At 55.4% G+C, this 20,739-nt stretch overlaps 9 protein-coding genes across 9 annotated transcripts; 5 read left to right on the forward strand and 4 right to left on the reverse strand.

The window, feature by feature from the left end:
- Positions 1-991: 991 nt before the first annotated feature.
- EX895_002958 (uncharacterized protein) lies at positions 992-2,245 on the reverse strand (the record flags this gene model as incomplete). The annotated part of the gene is made up of 1 exon (XM_029883556.1): positions 992-2,245. The coding sequence occupies one exon, from the start codon at positions 2,243-2,245 to the stop codon at positions 992-994; it is 1,254 nt and encodes a 417-aa protein (XP_029740233.1).
- A 956-nt stretch (positions 2,246-3,201) lies between these two features.
- Positions 3,202-3,670, forward strand: EX895_002959 (uncharacterized protein; the record flags this gene model as incomplete). Its single annotated transcript, XM_029883557.1, has 3 exons — positions 3,202-3,273; positions 3,386-3,442; positions 3,542-3,670. 3 exons carry the CDS (start codon positions 3,202-3,204, stop codon positions 3,668-3,670), a joined length of 258 nt encoding a protein of 85 aa, XP_029740234.1.
- A 537-nt stretch (positions 3,671-4,207) lies between these two features.
- On the reverse strand, positions 4,208-6,979 carry EX895_002960 (uncharacterized protein; the record flags this gene model as incomplete). The annotated part of the gene is made up of 1 exon (XM_029883558.1): positions 4,208-6,979. The coding sequence occupies one exon, from the start codon at positions 6,977-6,979 to the stop codon at positions 4,208-4,210; it is 2,772 nt and encodes a 923-aa protein (XP_029740235.1).
- A 723-nt stretch (positions 6,980-7,702) lies between these two features.
- EX895_002961 (uncharacterized protein) lies at positions 7,703-8,438 on the forward strand (the record flags this gene model as incomplete). The annotated part of the gene is made up of 3 exons (XM_029883559.1): positions 7,703-7,947; positions 8,139-8,271; positions 8,361-8,438. The coding sequence occupies 3 exons, from the start codon at positions 7,703-7,705 to the stop codon at positions 8,436-8,438; spliced, it is 456 nt and encodes a 151-aa protein (XP_029740236.1).
- A 202-nt stretch (positions 8,439-8,640) lies between these two features.
- On the reverse strand, positions 8,641-9,975 carry EX895_002962 (uncharacterized protein; the record flags this gene model as incomplete). Its single annotated transcript, XM_029883560.1, has 3 exons — positions 8,641-9,012; positions 9,116-9,396; positions 9,477-9,975. 3 exons carry the CDS (start codon positions 9,973-9,975, stop codon positions 8,641-8,643), a joined length of 1,152 nt encoding a protein of 383 aa, XP_029740237.1.
- Positions 9,976-11,063: 1,088 nt separating this feature from the next.
- EX895_002963 (uncharacterized protein) lies at positions 11,064-12,661 on the forward strand (the record flags this gene model as incomplete). The annotated part of the gene is made up of 2 exons (XM_029883561.1): positions 11,064-11,166; positions 11,286-12,661. The coding sequence occupies 2 exons, from the start codon at positions 11,064-11,066 to the stop codon at positions 12,659-12,661; spliced, it is 1,479 nt and encodes a 492-aa protein (XP_029740238.1).
- Positions 12,662-13,778: 1,117 nt separating this feature from the next.
- Positions 13,779-17,108, forward strand: EX895_002964 (uncharacterized protein; the record flags this gene model as incomplete). The annotated part of the gene is made up of 1 exon (XM_029883562.1): positions 13,779-17,108. One exon carries the CDS (start codon positions 13,779-13,781, stop codon positions 17,106-17,108), a length of 3,330 nt encoding a protein of 1,109 aa, XP_029740239.1.
- A 591-nt stretch (positions 17,109-17,699) lies between these two features.
- EX895_002965 (uncharacterized protein) lies at positions 17,700-18,299 on the forward strand (the record flags this gene model as incomplete). The annotated part of the gene is made up of 1 exon (XM_029883563.1): positions 17,700-18,299. One exon carries the CDS (start codon positions 17,700-17,702, stop codon positions 18,297-18,299), a length of 600 nt encoding a protein of 199 aa, XP_029740240.1.
- A 361-nt stretch (positions 18,300-18,660) lies between these two features.
- On the reverse strand, positions 18,661-20,289 carry EX895_002966 (uncharacterized protein; the record flags this gene model as incomplete). The annotated part of the gene is made up of 1 exon (XM_029883564.1): positions 18,661-20,289. One exon carries the CDS (start codon positions 20,287-20,289, stop codon positions 18,661-18,663), a length of 1,629 nt encoding a protein of 542 aa, XP_029740241.1.
- Between the last annotated feature and the right edge of the window lie 450 nt (positions 20,290-20,739).

Consider the following 20,739-nt stretch of genomic DNA (forward strand, 5'->3'; position numbering starts at 1 on the left):
TCCGCAGTCGGAAAGGTGGAGCGCCAGGCGTGCTCAACGAATACGAAGATGGAGAAAAAGAGGGAGATCGCCGGTGGTAGGTGTAGGTGGTGTGGATGGGAAGGAAGCTTTGGTGTCGACAACGACGAACAACTGTGGAAGCCAATGGGCGATAGAGAGCCGCTTTGGGCGAGTGAGCGAGCCAAACATTACTCTGTCACTTAGCCGAAGCGCACAGAGCCTTTCAACCCAACTTTTTTTTTTGAAATTCACAAGCGCGGGTTACTTTTTTCCAAGCTTTCCCGCATGCACGCTTCGTACTGCAATCTTGCTCTCACTTCGCCAACCTCCTCAAGTATCGCAGCAACGACACCGCCATCCTCGCCGACAAAGGGAACAAATCTCGTGGAGGATGGCACATCACACGTCGAGCGCACGAAGCACCTCCCCGCCGTGCTCTCTGATTTGATACAGATAGAACGCGGAGCGACCTGCGCTGCATATTCGGTCTTTTTTTCGGTTTGAAATTGGCTCTACAATCAAACGCACGGATTCGGGGATCTAGATTGACGGTTGCGCATCGATCTCGTCCCTCTCCAAGCTTGCTTTCATAGGTGCGAACACATCCTTCTCAACGGTCATCATCAGATCAACATGACAACGACTTCAGATTCCAGGCAAAAGCAAGCGTGGCACAGCTCAACGCCGTTCAACTGGCATCAAGGGCCGAGTGGTCGAAACGAAAGCGGAGGCTGAATTTCGCAACCGCACGTGCGCTCTATCGTGCAGCACCGTGCATATTCGCGAACACGTTGGATCTACCGGCCGAGATGTTTGCGCAAGGACGAGGTCACACGAGCGCTCACTGCAGAGCCCTTCCTTCCTCAATCGTCAGGATCATCACCAGCTAGCACATTCATTACTGCGAGAACTTGCAAATTGCGAAAGCGAGAGGGAGTGGGTATGTACAGATAGTGGTTGACGGACCGATGTGGTGGAGAAACGCCTGATACTACTCGTCGTCCTTCTTCTTGTCGTCGCCCTCCTTCTTGTCGTCATCTCCACCCTTGCTAGCCTCTTCCTTCTTCTTCTTGGCCTCTTCCTCCTTTTTCTTCTTCTCTTCCTCTTCCTGTTCCTTCCTCTCCTCTTCCTTGCGCTTGGGATTACCGATGGTCACGTAGCTGTCGCCCTCAGCTCCCGCACTGGTGGCCTCGACATCACCGCTCACCTCACTGTGCTTGATCACACCGCCCTTGTTACCTTTCGCATTCTGCTGGAGCAGCTTCATCTTGGTAGGGCCATCCGCCTTGACTTCCTCCTCGAGCTTCGAGCCGGTGCCGCCGAGCGTGCTGCGGCTGCCCGGCGCGTAGTAGTTGGTACCCGCTAGCGTGGCGATGATGCTGGTGCCCACGGCAAACGTGAGCCAGAAACGGTAGGTCGAGTACCACTTGGGCACCCATCCGGCCGAAGTTGCGCGCAGGTCAATGAACCACACGGCTACAAACGATGCCCACTGCGCGATCAGTGCCATCTGCGGTGCGAGCAGCATAGTGGGCCAGCCAAGTACCAGAGGCAGCACGCCCATGGCATACCGAGTGTTGCCGATGCGACCGCCGTACTTGCTAAATTCGAAACCCCAGTGGATGGCGCCCAGGAACGAGAGCATCACGGCGCCAAAGCCCACCTGGATGTTCTGAGCGTGCAGCAGCAGCGCACTCGCCGTCTCGCTGTCCATCGACTTGTCCAGCCCCAGGCTGACCAGGTGCTCCTTTCGCGCCAGCCAGATCGAGGCACCCGCAGTGCTAACGTACGGGATCACACCAGCGCTTCCCCACAGCAGAGCTGGCCGGGGAACCGCCTGTGCCATCTCGCCAGTGATGCTTCGCGCATCCTTGAGGATCTCGGCAGCACCCGACGGACCACCTCCTCCACCGCTCGTGTTGGATCCCGACCCAGCAGCGTCGGCAGCTTCGCCCTTGTCGCCGCCTGCGATCGCAGACTCGACGCTAGATCGCAGCGAGGCAGCCTCTTCCTTGATGTTCTGCTTGGTGTGCGACCACGAGTCGGAAGCAGGCTTGCCAGATTGCGGGTTGGCCGCGCTTCGTCGCAAAGACGTGTGCAGAGCTCTCAGCTGCACAGGAGCCAGCAGGGGGCTGCGCGAAGCCAGAGACGAGGTCCTGGCTGCGGAGATGGCAGAGGCCGTGGTTGCACGCTGGCTCCTCAGACCAGATGACAGAATAGTGCGCGATGCAGCGGCGCCAATCATCGTAAAATCGTTAGGGCAGAGATGCGTGGTCGGTAAACTTGGTCAGGTACAGGATACGCTTTGGCGTGGATGTAGTCGTTCGACCCTGCTGTGGTTATGTTGGCTTTGTGCGATCCTGGAAGCCCACTAAATCGACTTTTTAGGATGATGAGAGAAGTTCGAGTTGTAGACGCTAGACAAGGAAAGGAGGGAGTGAAGGAGCGAAGAAGTCGTAGTACGATGCTGGCTCTTCTTGAGCAGACCAAGACAAACAAAAGGTAGTTTGCCCGAACAGACGTAGCTAGCTGTCTTTGAGTGGAGGTGTGTCGAGGAACGACTTGGAGCGTGCACACTCATACTTGGGCTGGCCAAATGCCCAGCAGCTCTACTTTGACTTGACAGTCTTGTAACCGGATCGGAGGGCTCAAGACGACTCACAGAGAAACTTCCGCATCATTTTCATCATCATCGTTTGCAAGCCAGTCATCCTTGCAGCAGTGGGCGGGCGCGGCTGGCTTCGTGGTGCTTTGTTGCTGCCACAAGGCCAGGTCGCGCTTGGAGCCGAACGACCGAAAAGCCATTCTGCAACGACGTGAACTTGCAGGACGGCAAGTTGTTGCGGCAATGCTTTTTGCGCTACGTCACTCGACAGCTTCCGTCGTTCTGTCAAACAGAGCACACGGGCCATCGAGCTTCTCTCACCATTGTGTAAATAGCTCGAGCCTTAACATTTTCGAAATCTCAGCAAATGAGCATCACCCGATTCCCGTCGATCCGGGATCTCTTCTCCACATTCTGACTCAAACACGAAACCAGCAGCGGAGACTTTCTTCCACTTCCACACCTCGACCCTTACCAAGAGCTTTCCTTCCACTGCAACAACTAGCAGTACAGGATCCATTCTTGCCAGCATACGTGGCTCGGACAACAAACGGTACACAAGCCCCTTTCTCGCCCATCCGATAGTAGCAGCCACCATGTCGAAGCGTGTGCCAAGTTTTGTCGACCTCGCACATCGAACCGCGGTTACAGGTCTCGTTGGTCTCGGTGTAAGTCTCTTGTTCTCGTGGTCGAGCGTCACAGGATGCTCAGTTGAAGAAGTAAAAGTGGGCTATTCGCTAATTCCTTCTGCTCCGGCCGGTGCTATTGCTCACGACACAGATCTGGGGTCTTTGGCTGACGGCAGCAGTATGGAAGTCTCGTCGCGATGAGCGTCTGGTAAGTTGCCGATCTTCTTGCTTGCCTTCCAAAAGGGGGACAACGAGCTGACAAGATTTTTGCTACCTTGTTCGTCTGACTCGCTGCTCCGCCGTGCAGATCATCTCCGCTAACGGCGGCCAAGTGCCCATCTCGCAACAAGCGCTCGCCCTCTCTCAGCAGCAAACCGGCCAGGATCCATTCCCCATCACAAACGATCCCGCCCACGAGCCGGGTCGCCGCGTATGAGATGGCTCGCAACTGACCAGTCGCCAGCCGCAGCTCTGCGTCCGACTAATCTCTTCGAAATGTTCTCGACCCCGGTCGCACTTTTCAGCCCCCATCAGCAAATGTACTTGTAAAACATACTTTCAACCTCTTCGAACCCTGATTGGTAGCATGGGCTCAGACAGTTCGATTTTTCGTCAGATGTGATGCGCAGAGGCCACTGTCGAGGGTCTTGCGAAGCGGCATCCATCTCCATCATGTGAACGAACGGCGGAAGCACAAGGTGGAAGCGATCTTCCGTTAGGAGAAGAAGTCGCGTTTTATACTGTACTCATCAAATCCTCAAGAAGGATGAAAAGCCGTACAAAAAAATGTGGCCAGAAAAAGAGGTTCAACAAATCATCACCCTTGCTCAGACTGTTCAGAAGGTTCTCGCCAACGCTCTTTCCCGACTCAATAAAACACGACATACTCATACGTTACTGTACTTGATAGACAATCGCTCATCTGGCGAGATCAGTGCTGCTATATATCGAATTCGTGATTGAGCTCGAACTCTCATACAGAAGCGCCGCGCACCCACCGCTCGATCTCCTGCTCAACGTGACGCGATCTCCGTTGCATCCTGTACGATCCATCACCACGCCTGCGGCCAGAACTTTCCTCTGCCAGCTCGAGTTCCTCCCCGTCCTCTTCCCCTTCTGCTTCCAGCTCCAGATAGTCATCTTTCGACAACAGCAGTCGGTTACCCCCTGCATGCCGACCACGCACGTCGCGGGACCTCTGCCTCTCAGCGGGCCTCGCTTCGGTTTCGTCCGAGGCGCTGGCAGCGGGGATCGTCTTCTTGACCTGCTTCCACAGCTCCACTTCAGCTTTTGGCGCAAACGACTGGTCAGAGGTATCGAGTGCCAGGGCGATGACCTTGGACAGGTAGGCCGGAGTGTACGAGCTGAAGCGTACAGCGGTGGCTTCCTTGCTCGAGTTGGACCGGGTCGAGGGGGCAGCATCTTTTTCTAATTGCTTTGTTTCTTCCACCAGCTGTTCGAGACCCACGCGCTCGTGGAGGATGCGGAGAGCTTCCCTCGCTACCTCGGCCCCCTGGTCACCCTGCTGCGATGCGCAGACTCGAGCGATGTGCAGCAATAGAGACCGCATAGTGTCCGCATGGACACGTGAGAGGTCGTCATGCTTGTCTCGTCGCGTGCTACGGTTGCTGCTGCTATTGCCCGCGTCTCTGAGATCGCTCCACTCTGCGAAGAGCGACTTTGCCTCGGTCCACACGTCATATGTTCCGAGATTGGCGAACTCGGCGCTATCAGGCGACGAGCCTTGCCCGCCGTCACCACTCTTGAACTTTGCGGCAGTGAGACCCTGCGGCCCTTTGATCGCGGCCGTCAGATTGGCCCGCAATGCACGGGCGTAGCAGATGTCGGCTGGCTTCCATTCAAGCGCCGATGAGTGACGTTCCGACTGGTCTTCCTGCGGCTTTGCAGAACGACGGGAGCCTCGCTTGTCGCCCTCTTCTTGTGTCTCGAAGCGCCGCATAGATGCACCTTCTGCTGCACGTTTCATCGCCTCAATCATGACCCGTGCTCCCGCCGGATCTCCAATTTTGGCGAGATACCAGAGAACTCGCATGGCCAAAGCGGGTCGTAACGTGCTTCCAAACACAGCTGTGTCCGACAGCATGGCGGTGACGTTGTCAGTCTGCAGACCAGCGCTGATCTGCTCGGCGTGGTTTCGGGCCCAGAGGTAGTTGAAGAGCGCAATGTACATCTCCCAGGCGCCAGCGTTGAGAAGCAGACGGAAGATGCACGAGGTCACGTTGGGGTCACGCAGCTGGGCAACAGGTGCGCTGACTCGATCCATGGCGTTGACGTCCTTTCGGAGGTAGTGCTCGGGCCCAAATGCTTCGACCGGTTCCGACATTTGCGGATCTCTGACGATGTTCTCAGCGCTCGCTTCGAGGTCGAGGCCATAGACCTTGGATAGAACAGAGAGACCGAGACCAAGTTCGAGGGCTGCGTCCGCGTCCGGCAGAATCTTGAGACGGTTCAAGAGGTCTACCATGAATTGATCGTCGGGAACGAATCTGAGCGCATCTGACTCGATATGTGCGCCATCAGAAGCACGAGCACGCTTTGAATCGGATTTGCGCTTCTTGTCAACAAACGAAGACGCAGAGAGAAGCTCATGGCGCTCGAGGTCCAGCAATGTTGCCAGTCGAGTCCAAATGCGCGTCACCATGGCAAGGCGATCGGTTCCCGGGGTCTCGTTGACAGCCATCAAGAAGACAGAGAAGGTGGTCTTGTCACCCAAAGGCAGCCATTCGGACAGCTTGCGATTGATCGATTCAAGCTTGTCTTGTGGAGAGGCATCAGGTGCCAGACCTTTTGCCATGCTGTCAAGCAGCGCTGTGGGGAAGAGCCGATCAAAGAGCCTGCCTAGCTCCTCCTTCGCATCGACGTAGCGTAGGAAGTTAGCATAGGCGCCGAGGGCATTGGTAAGAACTTTGGGGAATTCACGTGCTTCATGAATGCTGGCCTGTTGCGAGACAAGATTGCGACGGGCTTGTTCGGTCAAAGTGTGGAAGTCGTCCTTGTCGAGAACGAGCGCCTCTTTGGGAGATGGTGCTCCCGTGCGATGGAAGTAGCGCGGAAAAGCCTGCTTCCACAGCTTCTCGAGGTCTTGGTACACGTCGCGAATACGCTGTACTTCTTTGCGTTCGAGCAAGTCTTGCGTGTGGCGTTGCGACGATGCCGACGCCGAGTGTGTCTGGACAACGAGCGCGCGTGTGAGGCCGTTGATGATGACGTTGTAAGTGGCTGCGTTGGGAAAGATGCCGTCCTTTTTCATCTGGTTTAGCAGCTTGAAGGCGCGCTCGTACTTTCCGGTCTGCAAGCATAGCCGAATTGCAGCGTTGCAGGGAGTTTTGATGCGGGAAGCTGACTTCCAGGCGTTGTCAGGATCAACGAGGACATCCTTGGACTTGACCATGACACGCAGCGCCTTCATCTCGGCTTCGAAATGAGACAGAGCTTTTGAGACAGCTGCATCACTTTGAGCTAGAGAGGCTGAGGAGGATTTGGCAGAAGGTCCACTGATATCACGGATCGTGCTTTGGAGATGTTCGACGAGCGCTTTTGCTCTGAGGCGGAAGCTGCGGTCCTGATCTCGTTTGCGAAGAGATGTCTGTCTCCTTCCCGATATGGCGGCCGAAGATCGATGACTAGTGGATGCACTCTTCAACGACGATGCTGTCGCTGTGCGGGGTGCGGCCGCCTTGTCGTTAGCAGGGGGTTTCGAGTTCCATTTTGAGCCTTGGCCCATTCTTCTGAGTGCGCCTCTGAGGTTTTGTGCCGAGCTCGAAGAAGTACTCTTGATCGGACGTGCCGCTGCCAGGCGTGATGCCTGCAGCGAGAAGAGCTGCGCATGGACTCGTGGTGCAAGAAAGGCAGGTGGAAGTGTCGCCTTTGCGCCGGCTGTTGCCGCAGTTCTTGATGGTCGGGCGAGCCGAAGGAACGGCGGAGGCAATCTTGCCGCTGCGCTGTTGCAGCACACCATCATGAAGCGGCGCCGAACCGATAAGCTGACTGACTAGCTCAGTTCAGGTGTGATGGGTCGAAAGGCAGTGCCAAATTGATCCACGATTGGCCACACTTCACCTTCCCAAAAGTTGGTGGAGGAGGTTGACGCCAAGAAAGGGTCCTTTGCAGGAAGAAAAGTAAGAAGAAAAAAAAAGCTTCACTGTGCGCTTGTACATGCAGATTATGGCCTTTAAGAAGATGTTAGGCCAAACTAATACACAGTTTCAGAGATTTCCGGATCCGAAATCGTGTTGCACTGATTGGCCCGTGATCGGAATCATGAATTGAGAAGCTTTCGCGCTTCGGAACTCTTCGGTATTGATGCCTTCAACCACCATCTGTCGTCTTGTCCAAACCGAAAGGAAGTCAACCAGGCTCGACAATCACCTTGCCACGCTGAACCTCACCTACGACATAGTAGAGGTACCCGACACGATCCCAGCAGGTCGCCACATAAGCCCGCAAGATGGCCACACACCGAGATGCCAAGTTCCCAGGGAAACCGTACATCGACCCGGCTCCCATGCCGTCGAGCCAGCCACACATTGACGAGCTCGGTGTGACGTCTGCACCGCTCAAGTCGGCGAGTTTCTTCATTGGCGAGCACTGCAAGGATGTCAACGAGGACTTTATGCTTTGCAAGAACGAGAGCCGTGACCCTGCCCACTGCCTCAAGGAGGGCCGCCGTGTAACGAGATGCGCAAGGGATCTGTAAGTTCAAGCTCAGGAGAGGCCGAAACAATCGGCAAAGCAGATATGACCAGACGTCAAGGAGGGTGCTTCCGACGTCGGCTGCACGGGCTCCTCGCATGCCTCAAGTCACAAACGACTGACAATGCTTCTTCTCTCATTGGCATGCCAACTGCAACCTCTCAACCGATCATTTGCTTGCCCGTCACCAGCATCAAGAAGCTGAGCGACAGCTGCGGCAAAGAGTGGGAGGCTCACTTCCAATGTCTCGAACAGCACAACCAGGAGTTCTACAAGTGCAGGAAGCCAGAAAAGACGCTCAACCAATGCGTGTTTGAGAAGCTGGTATGTATTGGAGCAAGTTTACTGTCAGCAATGTTCCGTACGCGTTGCTTACTTGTTGTACCCTTTCATCGTCGCCTCTGGCCTTACAGAAACTTGCCAAGAACATTCCCGGATCGCCGGAAGGACAGCCCCAGGTTCACGAGAAGAAGAACCCGGTATGGGGATGATGCGAGCGGACGACGCAAACACCGCCGCTATCCGCGCGTTGGTGGGGCGGCAACTAGATATCGACTTTCCTATGTCATCGCATTGTCAATGCGACACTTTTTGAACTATGCTGGGTTCCGCACACAACAGTACAACACGACGATACAGGGTCACAGGTCTGAGGACGTGCAACGAGTAAGGACAGGTTCAGCTGAGACTGTCTCACGACAAGGCCTCTTGGATCCATTGTCGCAACAAGCTTCCGGCTTCCTTGGTGGACAACGTGCCTCCAACGTCTCGCGTGCATTGTCCTGTCTCAAGGCTCTTCTTGATGGCGCTGTCTATGGCATCAGCCGGCTCTGGCAGACCAAGCGACCATCGGCACATGAGTCCGAACGACTCGAACATGCCGATGGGGTTAGCGATGCCCTTGCCAGCGATATCGGGTGCCGATCCCGAGACGGGCTGATACACCCCCACGGGCAGTCGGCCATCTCGAGAAAGAGTCGGTGGAGCATCGAGCTCGGCAGATCCGAGGAGGCCGAGTGAACCTGGGATGACCGAGGTCAGATCACTGAGAATGTCGCCAAAGAGCTGTTGAGCAGAGGAGCCATCAGAGGAGATAAGAGTTGCGGCATCATTGCAGTCAGTATCCCGAATCAGATCCTTGCCTTCGCAGGTTCGTCGTCGGACTCACATTCTCGGTCAGGATAACGCCATTGAGCTTTCGCGGATCGCGTGCCAGCACCATGGCAGCTGAGTCGACTAGATGGTGGCTGAGCTTGTCGATGAGCTGGGGATACTCATCGCGGATCGTTTCTGTGACGACTTGGCGCCAGAGACGCGATGTAGCCATGACATTGGCCTTGTCGACCGAGATGATGGGCAGCGGGTCTTGATCATTGGCGAGAGACAAGGCTGCTGCGACATGGGTGAGCCGGACCACTTCCTCGCGCGTGTATTCGCAGAGGTCTGAGGCTGTGTATCGAGCGCCATAGGGAGCAAGCATCAGTATGCGCTGCGGATAGTCACTTGTGGCAGCGGAGGGGTACTCTTACCTTTCGTGGCTTGTTGATCTGGCTCTTGCTTCTTGCCAAAATAGATGCCTCCTGCGTTTTCTCGCAGAGTGATGATGTTGACGCCGCGCACCACGTCGTCCTTGAGAGAGCTGAGCTTGAGCTGGCGTTCCGATATGATCTTGGCAGGTCGCACGTTAGCATAGAGGTTGAGATGCTTGCGCATTCGCAAGATGCCTGTCTCTGGTCTTCTGCTCGAGTCGCCAACATCCCACTTGGGACCTCCGACGCTTCCTAGGAGAATAGCATGGCAACTCGATGCTTCTTGCAGTGTGCTTTGCTGAATGGGACAGTCGTGCTGATCAAGGCATACGCCTCCGATCAGACGTTCGACTGCCTCGATCTTGATGTCGTAGCGCGACTGGACGAGGTCGAAGAGTGGCAACACCTCTGCCATGATTTCGGGACCTATGTGATCTCCTTGCAGGATCATGATCTTGTACGCCTTGGGCAGCGCGCCATTGCCGTTGTTTTGCATCATCTTGAAGCGTGCAGTCTTCCTTTTCGAGAGTAGTGATGAGCCTAACGAGCAGCGACGTGGTCGAATGGGGTTGATCTGTGGTCGCAACGGCGATGAACGTGAGTCTCTTCGGCATGTGACGGGCGAGAAATGATCAATCAACCGTTCACAAGCAATTCATATCCGCTGCTCGTCGGAATTAGCTCCTCCCCCACGAGGAACCCAGCTGTGTCGCAAATCCGAACGAAAAAGGAACCCGAGGCGAAACAGCACAGTCGCACGACCTGCATGGCGATTGGCCCCGCCCCACTTCGGCTATCTTGCCTTGACCCCACAACCCTTTGGGCCTGCTCGTGCCGCGATTGATATTGATTGGGTCTTGGCAGCAGATTCGTCGTTGGTCCGCTGTGAAAGACAGACAGAGTCGACGACCAACGTCAAATACCGATACCCGAACAATCCGCAGCGCCACCAATCGATTCTGCAAGAGGAAGGCTGAAGGTGCGAGTGGGCGAAAGGCACGGTCAAAGAGAAAGGGGAGCCATCAGAAGCCATCTCTGTTGATTTTTTTTTGTTGAAACAGACGGACTTAGGGCCGTGTGAGAAAGACGCCGGTGATTCCGATACGATGGTGGTTGCGCCTGTGCCTCTCGCGACCTGTCACAGCCTCAGAGCCTCGAGCATACAGCAGACGGCACATCACACGCAGTACACTGCTCTCTCACTCGAGATAGGAAACGAGAGAAAGAGCAGACGCTCGTGCTTCTGGTAGTTCGGACCGAGCGAGCACTTCTTTCCGTCCAATCCGGGGATCGTGAGAGCCTACACGTCATCCACCATCTTTCCACATCTTGCCGTTGACCTCCGCCATCCAACTCCACCTCTTTGTACTTAACAGGCGGACCACACAGCGAGGCGAAACCAGCTAGAATCTCGCTTCTTGACCTCCTCTTTATATCTCCATCACGTTTGACCAAAAGAAGTCGCAAGTCGCCACCTTCTAAGTTGGTCGCTGCACTCAACTCAAACACACGCACGCACGCACGTATTCTCGCTCAAGTCCGGCCATTGTATCCGTCCACTCTCAAGAGGGCAACCAAACGACGGCCATGAACACAAAACTCAAGGACCTTTCGCTGCTGGACGCCTCGGACTTCCTAAAGGCGCCCGGCAGTCTCGATACATCGGACAACGAGTCGTTTGACGTTATGGGTGAGTCACGAACCGCGCAAGGATCTCAAAGTTTGATGTTATAGTGTTTCGCGATCGAGGCTAACGTCGCTCGACTTTGCATTTCGACCGTCCATTCTGCAATTCTCTCCTACCCACAGACCCAGGCTCAGGAATGCCGATATGCTGCTTGAAGGCGTCCAACCTCAAGGACGTCGAGCAGGCCATCCAGGCGGCAAGCCAAGCTTTTGCTGCATACTCTGCTATTCCAGCCAGGGAGCGAGCCATGATGCTGCTCAACTTTGATCGCCTCGTTCGCGACAACCTCGATGATCTTGCATGGATTCTCGTCTACGAGACAGGCAAGCCTTTCGAAGAAGCGAGAGGAGAGGTGCAGTACGCGCTCACTTTCAGCTGGTGGTACGTCGGCGAGACGGAGCGAGTGCAGGGCCAAGTGATCAAGAGCGCCACCAACCCCTCGCTGCGGTTCTTAAGCGTGCTTCAACCTATTGGACCGGTGGCCATCTTGACACCGTGGAACTTTCCTGTTGCGCTCTTCGTCCGCAAAGCTGTCAGCGCCCTTGCTGCCGGGTGCACCATTGTTGCAAAACCATCGCCCGAAACGCCTCTCTCAACACTAGCCGTCGCCAATCTGTTGCGACGTGCTGGATTCCCCGCTGGTTCAGTCAACATTGTGCTCGCATCTTATCGCAACACTCCTGCGATCGGTCAGGCGCTCTGCACCGACACGCGCATCAAGAAGCTCAGCTTTACGGGCAGCACGCGCGTGGGTCGACTGCTGATGCAGCAATGCGCGCCCAGCCTTAAGAAGATGACGCTTGAGCTGGGCGGATTGGGCGCCTACCTGGTGTTTGAGGATGCCGACGTCGAAGCAGCAGCCACAGCCCTTGTCGCCAACAAATTGAGGCACGCCGGTCAGACGTGTATCTCGGCGCAGAGGACATTTGTTCACGAGTCTGTCCTCGATCGGCTGCTAAAAAGCGTCGCCGAACAGCTGGACCGCGTGACGATCGGACACGGTGCCGCTACATCCACCACACTCGGACCGTTGCAGACTGAGCGCAGCCAGCAAAAGGCCCGCGAGCATGTTCAAGATGCTAAAGCCAAAGGTGCCACCGTCTACGTTTCGAAAGCCGCGGTGCCAAGCTCCGGCTACTTTGTCGCACCGACTCTGATCGCAGGCTGCACCAAGGACATGCTCGTGTTTCAGGAGGAGTCCTTTGCTCCGATCATCAGCGTAGCCAGCTTCAGCACCGAGCAGGAGGCGGTCGAGCTGGCCAACGACACCGATATGGGCCTCACGTCGTACGTTTTCACCAAGGACTCGGCGCGGCTGTGGCGCATGTTTGAGCAGCTTAAGGCGGGCAATGTCGGTCTCAACGTCGGTGGTAGCACCACGGCGGCCGAAATTCCGTTTGGCGGCGTCGATCAGTCAGGCTTTGGCAAGGAGGCCGGCATCGGCGCTGGACTCAAGGAGTACATGATCGAAAAGTCGGCCACCATGTCGATAGCTTGAGCCAAACACTGGCCAAATCATGGTCAGTAGACTCGATTCGAGGATCGCGTTGTCGCAACCTTTCCCGCCTACCATCACGCATTCATTCTGTCTGTCTCTGTCTCTCTCTCACTCTTCCACTTATCTGGACACCCATGCCACGTTCTGGCTTGCCGTAGCTCATAAAAGCTGCCGGTCGGTGGTTGCGCTTTCGAGCTCCTGCTTGCTCATTTCGTCACTTCCGGCCCGAGGCAACCTTTGGGCTCCCCTTCGCTTTGCTAGATTTGGAATGTACTTTGCTTTGGACTGGAAATGGCTATCCACACACAAGCTAGCGAACATCGACAATGTGCGCTGCTTGCATGTCTGTGATCAAGTGATGAAGTCGAGGGTGTTCACTTTGACGCAAGCCGAATGCAGCATGGCGGTGGTTTTCGCCGGCTGTTGAGTGGGCGAGAGCAACAACGAGGGGGGTAGGATCTGTTGACGTGATGCAGAACGGCGAGTCCGGTGAAAGGCGAGGCAGCAACGCACACGAGCGAGATGAAGGTGTCACTCAGGGACTTGCTCTCGTTTCGTGCGCTTTTCTAGTGGACCGACGAAGCGTTTGTTCGCAAGCTCAAATCGAGGTAATCTCATGTAGCAGGACAACGCACCCTCGAAGGTTTCGGTCTCATTTGTAGCAAGATTTGGTTTCCACCAGTGTCGCCAATGAGTGTTTAGAGCGAGGTAGGGAAGAGCTCCACACCGGGTAGTATGGGAGCACCTTATCTATCATTGGCTTTTGTCAAGACCCTGATGTGGTCGGAGCAGCCGATAAGACCCTTGATACGTGAGTGAGAGCGAACCAGCGGCAGCATTTCCACTTTGTCAGGGTTCGAGTCGGATTCCTCGTCGGATCAAGGACCGATGCTGCACGAATTTCGGAGATAGGCTTGCCCTCTGCACATGCTCGACCTGTCTTTTTTGGTGGTGTCGTCTTTTGGCCTTTCTTCTTCCTCCACCATAGCCTCTTGTCACAACTCCTCATCGGCTTCGCCTATCTCGCCATTGGTGGCTGTAACATCGTGTCATCTCGGCTCGTTGCGATGCCTTGTCTATATTTGTGGACGACCAGTCAGCAGAGCGCGCAGTCACCATGCCGGCGAGCGAACGAAAAGCAGGCGCGCATAGTGTAACCATTTCGAACCACCACCGCTCGAGCACTACTTATCCAAGCGCTAGCAGCAGCAGCAACAACAATAACAACAATAACAACAACAACAACAACAACAACAACAACAACAACAACAACAACAACAACAACAACAACAACAACAACAACAACAACAACAACAACAACAACAACAACAACAACAACAACAACAACAACGCCAGTACGAGCAACGCCGGCTTGAACTCCATCATCTCGACCGACGATCACAATCACGACCTTAGCTACGACAGCAACGAGAACGGCAAGCGCAACCGATACCAGTACAGCTGCCTTCAATGTCAGCGTCGCAAACAGCGATGTAGTCGCACCTTTCCCTGCGAAAAATGCATGCAGCGTGGCATCGCTCATCTCTGCTCTCCTCCTTCCAACCTGCATCGCCCCTCGAGACGCATACGCATGCGTCAGAAACTAGCGCTGGCAGCTTCTGGTCAATCCCCTTCCGAAGATAAGCACGAGGTTCAAGACGACCTAGACGACATGGACACCTACGAGCTCGATGACGAGCAAGACATATCCTCGTCGTACCCATCCCAAGACGCCAGTGTAGCGGCAGCCGACACCTTGCTTCAAAATAGCCAGTCACTCGGCAAGTTAGACTCGTCCGAGGCCGCATCCAATCTCTTTTCACCGCCACGCAACAAGGCATTCGAGCAGCCGCAGCGATCGACTCATTCGGACCAGAACTCGAGGACCCAAACCTACGCTTATCATCCACATCACCACCACCACCACCAACAACAACAACAACAGCAGCAACTGTTGGGATCGTCGCATCGATATCAGACCCCACCAGACTTGCACCAGCATCGACGCTCGCATTCCTTTCACCCGTCGCAGGTCCATGTCGACGCCGCGCCTCTCGCAAGCATGCCCATGCTGTCCCGCGGCATGGCAGCATCGCGCACCTCTCTCTCATCCCCAACACGCATGCTTCCTCCGCCTCGCAGTCCTTCAGATATCAGTCCAGCATCAGCACAAGAATCGGATCCTTCACACAAACCACGTGTCGCGAGAGCGCCAATCGCGTCTCGCACCATTGAACCGGCGAGTCATTCAGAGCTGGCCCGTACTGGGGCAGACGCACTCGCTCAATTGGCAACAGTCGCTCAGTGGCCAGCAATGCATCGCCACTATCAGCCTCCGGATATGTCGACAGACCAGAGAGAGGTCTCGGCATCGAGTGCAAATGCGGGCGCACACTCGGTCCCAAGCTCGCAAGTCTCCAACACCCACCGCAGCCAGCAAAGTATACCCGGTTTGGATTCAGATCAACGCAGCATGGTCGATGCAGACGACGCTTTTATCGGAAAGCCAGCGCTTAACGGTCTTGGCTGGAATCCCTTCCGTCGTCACGAGGGGGTCGGCACCGATCTCTTGTCTTGGACAGGCCAGCTCGGTAGAGGCTTCGGTCTGGTCATCCCCAAGTATGAGCTTCGTTCTGTCCAACAGTCTCTTCCAAGCAAGCCAGAAGCACATCGCCTCCTGCAGATCTACCTCGACGACTTTAACTGGTCACGTTTTCCGTCCAGCCCGAGCGAGCTCGTCAAAGCCATCGATATCTGCATTGATCGGAGCTCCATTTCGGACGACGTTCAAATGTTGCCGCTTATGGCCTTTTGCTTGTCCATCTTTGGTCTAGCTACTATTGATCTCGCGATGCGTCCGTATCCGACGAGATCATCTCGAACCTACTTTTTCGCAGCACGCAAGGCACTGTCGCTGTCGGAAAGCCTTGGTCTACACAAGCTGGATTCGCTTTCGGCGTCATTGAATCTCTGTCGATATCTGGACCTTTGTCGTGTTCCGAGATCCACCTGGCTGCAGGTTGCGTCAGGCATGCGAGGAGCTATTGATTTGGGTTTACATCTGGACGGCGCTCATCTCGGACAGAATTGTTCGGCGACTTTGCAGAGGCGCGTGCTCTGGTCGCATACTGTCCATCAGGATCGTGAATGGAGCGTGCTTTTTGGTCGACCCATGACCGAGATTCCCTTCTCGACCACGCCTGCGCCGACGCTCCAAGACTATCTCGATACTGGGCTCGAGCTTCCCTGTGCGCAGTATCTCGTCGTGCGCGACTCTTTCCGCGTTCACATCGAACACATTGCGCGCCTCTTCCAGGAAATCGCTGCAAGCTCCAACTCCTCACCCACAAGCAGGATCTACGAGCGAGCGCTCGAAATCGATCAAGACATCGTCGCCTTTACCGAAAAACTGCCCCCCTGCCTTACTGCGGGAATGCCTCTTTCAGGTGGCGCCATGAGGCATCAGGACTTCTCCACTACCTTCTACCACCACCTCTGCACCAACCAGATCGCGCTTTTCCGCTCGCTGCTGCATCGGCCCTTTTGGATGGAGTCGTCCGAACTCGTTTCGAGCGACAAGTTCAAGCACTCGCGCCAGATTTGCGTGGAGCTCGCGCTCAGCGATCTGCGTGGGCGACGCCTTCTGTCCCGCCGTATCCCCGTCACGATGCTGTGCCATCTATACGGCAGTGCCTATTCGCTCCTCAACATGAACACCATAATCGCGAGCGACATGCTGTACGCCCTCGAGCTTGGCGAGCTGCTCCAGGCCGAAGAAGTGCAAGAGAAGCTGGGCTTCATTCAGGAATACGTGGCGACCGTGCGCGCCAACATCCAGGAGTCGCGTGGCGATCATCTTGCGGTCAAAGAGCTGTTTGTGATGCGATCGCTGCTCACACGCATACAGGACAAGGTGGCGACGCTCAATCCGCAGAGTGTTGGGTTCCAGGTGCTCGGGGTGCATTATCCAGGCGGATGTGCAGACAGGCTGGCGATGACGCTGACAGAGCTCCAGAGCGCGGCTAGTCTGTTGCTCAACATGGCACGGGCCGGTGTGCGGATCGACGATGCGACGCGCATCCCTCCCTCGGGTGAGGATCGGGCATCGGCGAGCTGTCAGTCGAATACCAACTCTGCTCCATCGTCTACGGGCGGCAGTGCAGGCGCAGCGGCCGGTGGGAGGATGAATGCTCACTCTCAAGGCTACCTTGTTGGTGGTGATGCGGGTTTCAATCTGAATGGCGATGCTTACGGGCAGATGGCAAGTTCGGGGTCGGTCTCTGGGGTGCCCCACGCCGCCAACCCGAATGTCGTCACTCCGTCAGCCGAGTCTCTGGACATGTTTTTGTCCAATGCAGACGAGTGGTTGTCGTCGCTGCTCAACCCGGGCGCTGCAGCGTTCTCTGCGCCGACTCAGATTTCGGACTTTGGCTTTTCTCTGTTTTGATTTGCGTGGAGTTGTGAGAAGGTGTGTAGCACCGTCAACCGGGCACGATTATGTGACTTCAGAACGGGACCGCCTCGCGCAAATATACCATGTACCCGCCAAGACCAATTGTCCAAGGCTACTTCATTGCTTGACAAGAAACTACGATTCACTCGTCACGCCTCAAGACACGAGATCTCACCGCATGTTCACTGAAATTCTGCATCACTCAACGGAAAAGCGAACCGCTCCGAAGCGCAGCGGGGCAGCTCTCCGCAACAAAACGTTTCGTACTTGAAGAATGGTTGAAAGCATGCAGTGGTGCGCAAACGGTGCGGAACAGCACAATCGCCCACCAAGGGGGGATCTGAGGAAGCCGGATGTCTTCTTGTCACTATGCATTGTCTAACAGTGCTACAGCGCTACTTTTCCGAAAACCTACACGAGCGTCACTTGAACACTTTTGGCAGCATGACACTTCGGTGTTGGAACTAATTACCTTTGCCTCTCACCACTGCTTCGGCTAAACAAGCATACCTCACCCGCTCCACAGTCTTTACAGCAAGCACTCGCAACCGCTTTGCAGCATCCCGAACGATTCAAGACGCCAAAATGCCATTTTACATTCTGATGATCACGGATATCCACGTGTACTCACCACTCGATGCACTCCTCGTCAAGGACTGGTTTGCATTCCACTACGTGCATGCGTCGTATGCGACGGCGTTCTTTTTCACGGGCGAGCAGAGCGCCGTATTGGACGTGCTGCTCAAAGCGCAGTTCCTGATGGCTCGCGTGAGGCTACTTGACCACGACGAGTATTGTGCCTGCATGTTGCGCTTGAGTCGTGTTGAAGGTGGAGCGGATGAAGGGGGAAACGTGGTGCACGAGGGGAGTGCCGTGCGCCTGCGAGATTGGCTAACGAGGCTGCATCGCGATGACGCAGCGCAGAATGAGGATGTTAGTGATACGGATTGGCACACTACAGCTGTTCAAACGCCTCCTGAACATGATGACGAGGACGACATATCGATCGACGAGGACTTCGTATCGGACACAGACTCCGACGATGACCCGCAACCAACCGATCCTTTCAAGACGAACTCAGAGCAGCAATCGGGCATGAATCGAACGTTGCTCGACAAAGTCTGCTTGGACCTGTATGAAGAGTTAAATCTCCCAGCGGGCTCTTCCTCCGGAGCTTTTATCTGAGAAATTCCACTGTCCACACCGAATCAGGAGATTAACGTTTCGCGAGTGCAGGCCTGTACTGAGGACTGTCTCGCAGCGTCGCTTCCATGCGGTGTCTCAAGCGTCCCCCGGCTCGAGCAGGCGCTGTTCATCACCAAAAGCCACAGCCCTTCTCGTGGAATTCAAGATGTTTGCAATGACGTCGAAGAATGGGTACGAATACAAGGGACTACCACAAAGGCAGTTTTAAGACTTGAGACCAGAAAGACCATGAGCAATAAAGATCGGACAAGCAAAGATATGACCACATTACGTGTACGGCGAGACCGTGGGAGCGGGTGTGTGTGTGTTGGGTATCTAGCAGCAAAGCAGAAAGGCAACCTCATTGCCTCGAGTCGAGAGTCGAAGTGACAACGTTCTCGTCCTTGTGGCTGCCCTTCTGCGAATCAATGTCAAGGTCGGCGTACTCGACATCGGTGTTGCGGTGAGCGGCCGCCTTTGTGTCGGCAGCAGCATGCGTGTTGTCAATGTGCCAGTCATCGGTAGCAAAGAGCTCGTCGATCTCCTCGAGACTCCTGCCCTTGGTTTCGGGCAGCATAAAGTAGATGACTGGCACCCAGCATGCGTTCAAGATGGCGAAGATGATGTATGTCTTCCAACCGATGTTTTGGAGGGCACTTGGGGTGAACTTGACGACGGCAAAGTTGAAGATCCAGTTGGACGCAGTGGAGAGCGCCGAGCCCTTGGTGCGGATCAACAGCGGAAGTACTTCAGAAGGGATAAGCCAGACGGTGGCCTGGAAACCAAGCGAGAAGAAGAATTCGAAGACGAAGAGCATCGCCGAGGCAGCACGACCGTAGTTGGCATTGGCGTGGAGTCCCTGAGCCATCTTGTCTTGGATGACTTTGATGAGGCCGGTTTGGACGCACATGACGGCCGACATTCCGGCAATGCACGGGATGAGAAGCTTCCTGCGTCCGACGCGGTCGACAAGGAAGATCGAGATGGTGGAACCGAGGATGAGGCACATGTTGAGACCACCGGCCATGAGGGCCGATTTCTTGTTGTCCAGACCGACCGATTTTGAGAAGAGGGTTCCCGAGTAGTAGATCAATGCATTGATACCCGAAAGCTGTTGAGCAGCTTGGATGAAGCATGCCAGGAACAGGCGCTTGCGGGTTTGAATGTTGTCCGATGCGACAAGGGAGCGCCAGCCAGTGTTACTGGCGGCACGCTCGTGCTCGAGAGCCTGCTGAATACCAGCGTACGATGCCTGAACCTCCGGAGAATCGATAGAGGCGTTGTGAAGACGCTCGATGACAGCGATGGCCTCCTCGTGTCGCCCTTTCTTTGCAAGCCAACGAGGACTATCGGGGATGATGAGGGTGGTGAACATAAGGACGGCGATGAAGACGCACTGGAGTGCGAGGGGGATTCGCCACACTTTGCTTCCGCTTAAGCCGCTGAAGCCAAAGGCATAGTCAACCCAATAGCTGATCACAATACCAAAGTTGAGCACAGTAAGGTCTACTGCGACGAGCTTGCCACGAGAGACAGCGGGAGAAGTTTCGGCCTGGAGGATGGGCACGGTAGAGTTGATGGCGCCCATGCCAAGACCTGAAATGATTCGGCCAGCGATCATGACGCCGACAGTGCTGCTTGCAGCCTGGATGATGGCACCAGCGATCATGAAGAGGGAGCTGAGGAGGATGGTGCGCCGACGGCCGAGGAAGTCACCAACGACAAATGTGGCGAGGGCGCCGATGAAGCATCCGATTTCGTAAAGAGAGACAATGTTTCCGATCGTGTTGGCGTCCGGGTTGTTGAAGGTCTTGTTGAACTCGCCCAAGCCAACGATACCGCCCATTACGCCGTTGTCGTAACCGACAAGCAGAAAGCCACCGGCACAACTGGCGGTGATGACCGAGAGCAAGGCTTTGCCGCGGAGGCCGACATCGATACCGAAATAGTCGTTCGAGATACGGCGCGGGCTGTAGTCATAAGTACCCATGGTTGTCGAACGCCGATCCAAGATCAATTGAAGGTAGAAGCTAGAGAGGTAGAGAGGTAGAAAGGTAGAGAGGTGCGGGGAAAGAAGCTTGCGGGAATCGATAGCGACACACCGAGCTGTCTTATACCAAATAATGATGCGATCTGGGGCACCGCGTGCAGAATTTTGGCAGCTAGTGTGATTATGCAACGGGAAGCCACTTTGCATGGGCCTCTCACACCGAAGGATAGGGCCTCGACGCTCAGACTAGTGACTCAGGTACGGTTCCAACAAGAGGGCACCCGAGTTGGAGAAGATTGCGAGTGGAGGGAGGAGAAGAGTACGGTACTTCGGACCGGAAACAGAGTCAAGGTTGACTGCTCTCGTGTAGGGCAGAGCGGAACGAGGGGAGGTCTAGGGTTCCGCATGAACGAGAGACACGGAAACGTGTGGTGCAAGCAAGGGAGAGAG

The sequence above is a fragment of the Sporisorium graminicola genome, chromosome SGRAM_18 (assembly GCF_005498985.1).
Source record: "Sporisorium graminicola strain CBS 10092 chromosome SGRAM_18, whole genome shotgun sequence".
NCBI classification, from domain to species: Eukaryota; Fungi; Basidiomycota; class Ustilaginomycetes; order Ustilaginales; family Ustilaginaceae; genus Sporisorium; species Sporisorium graminicola.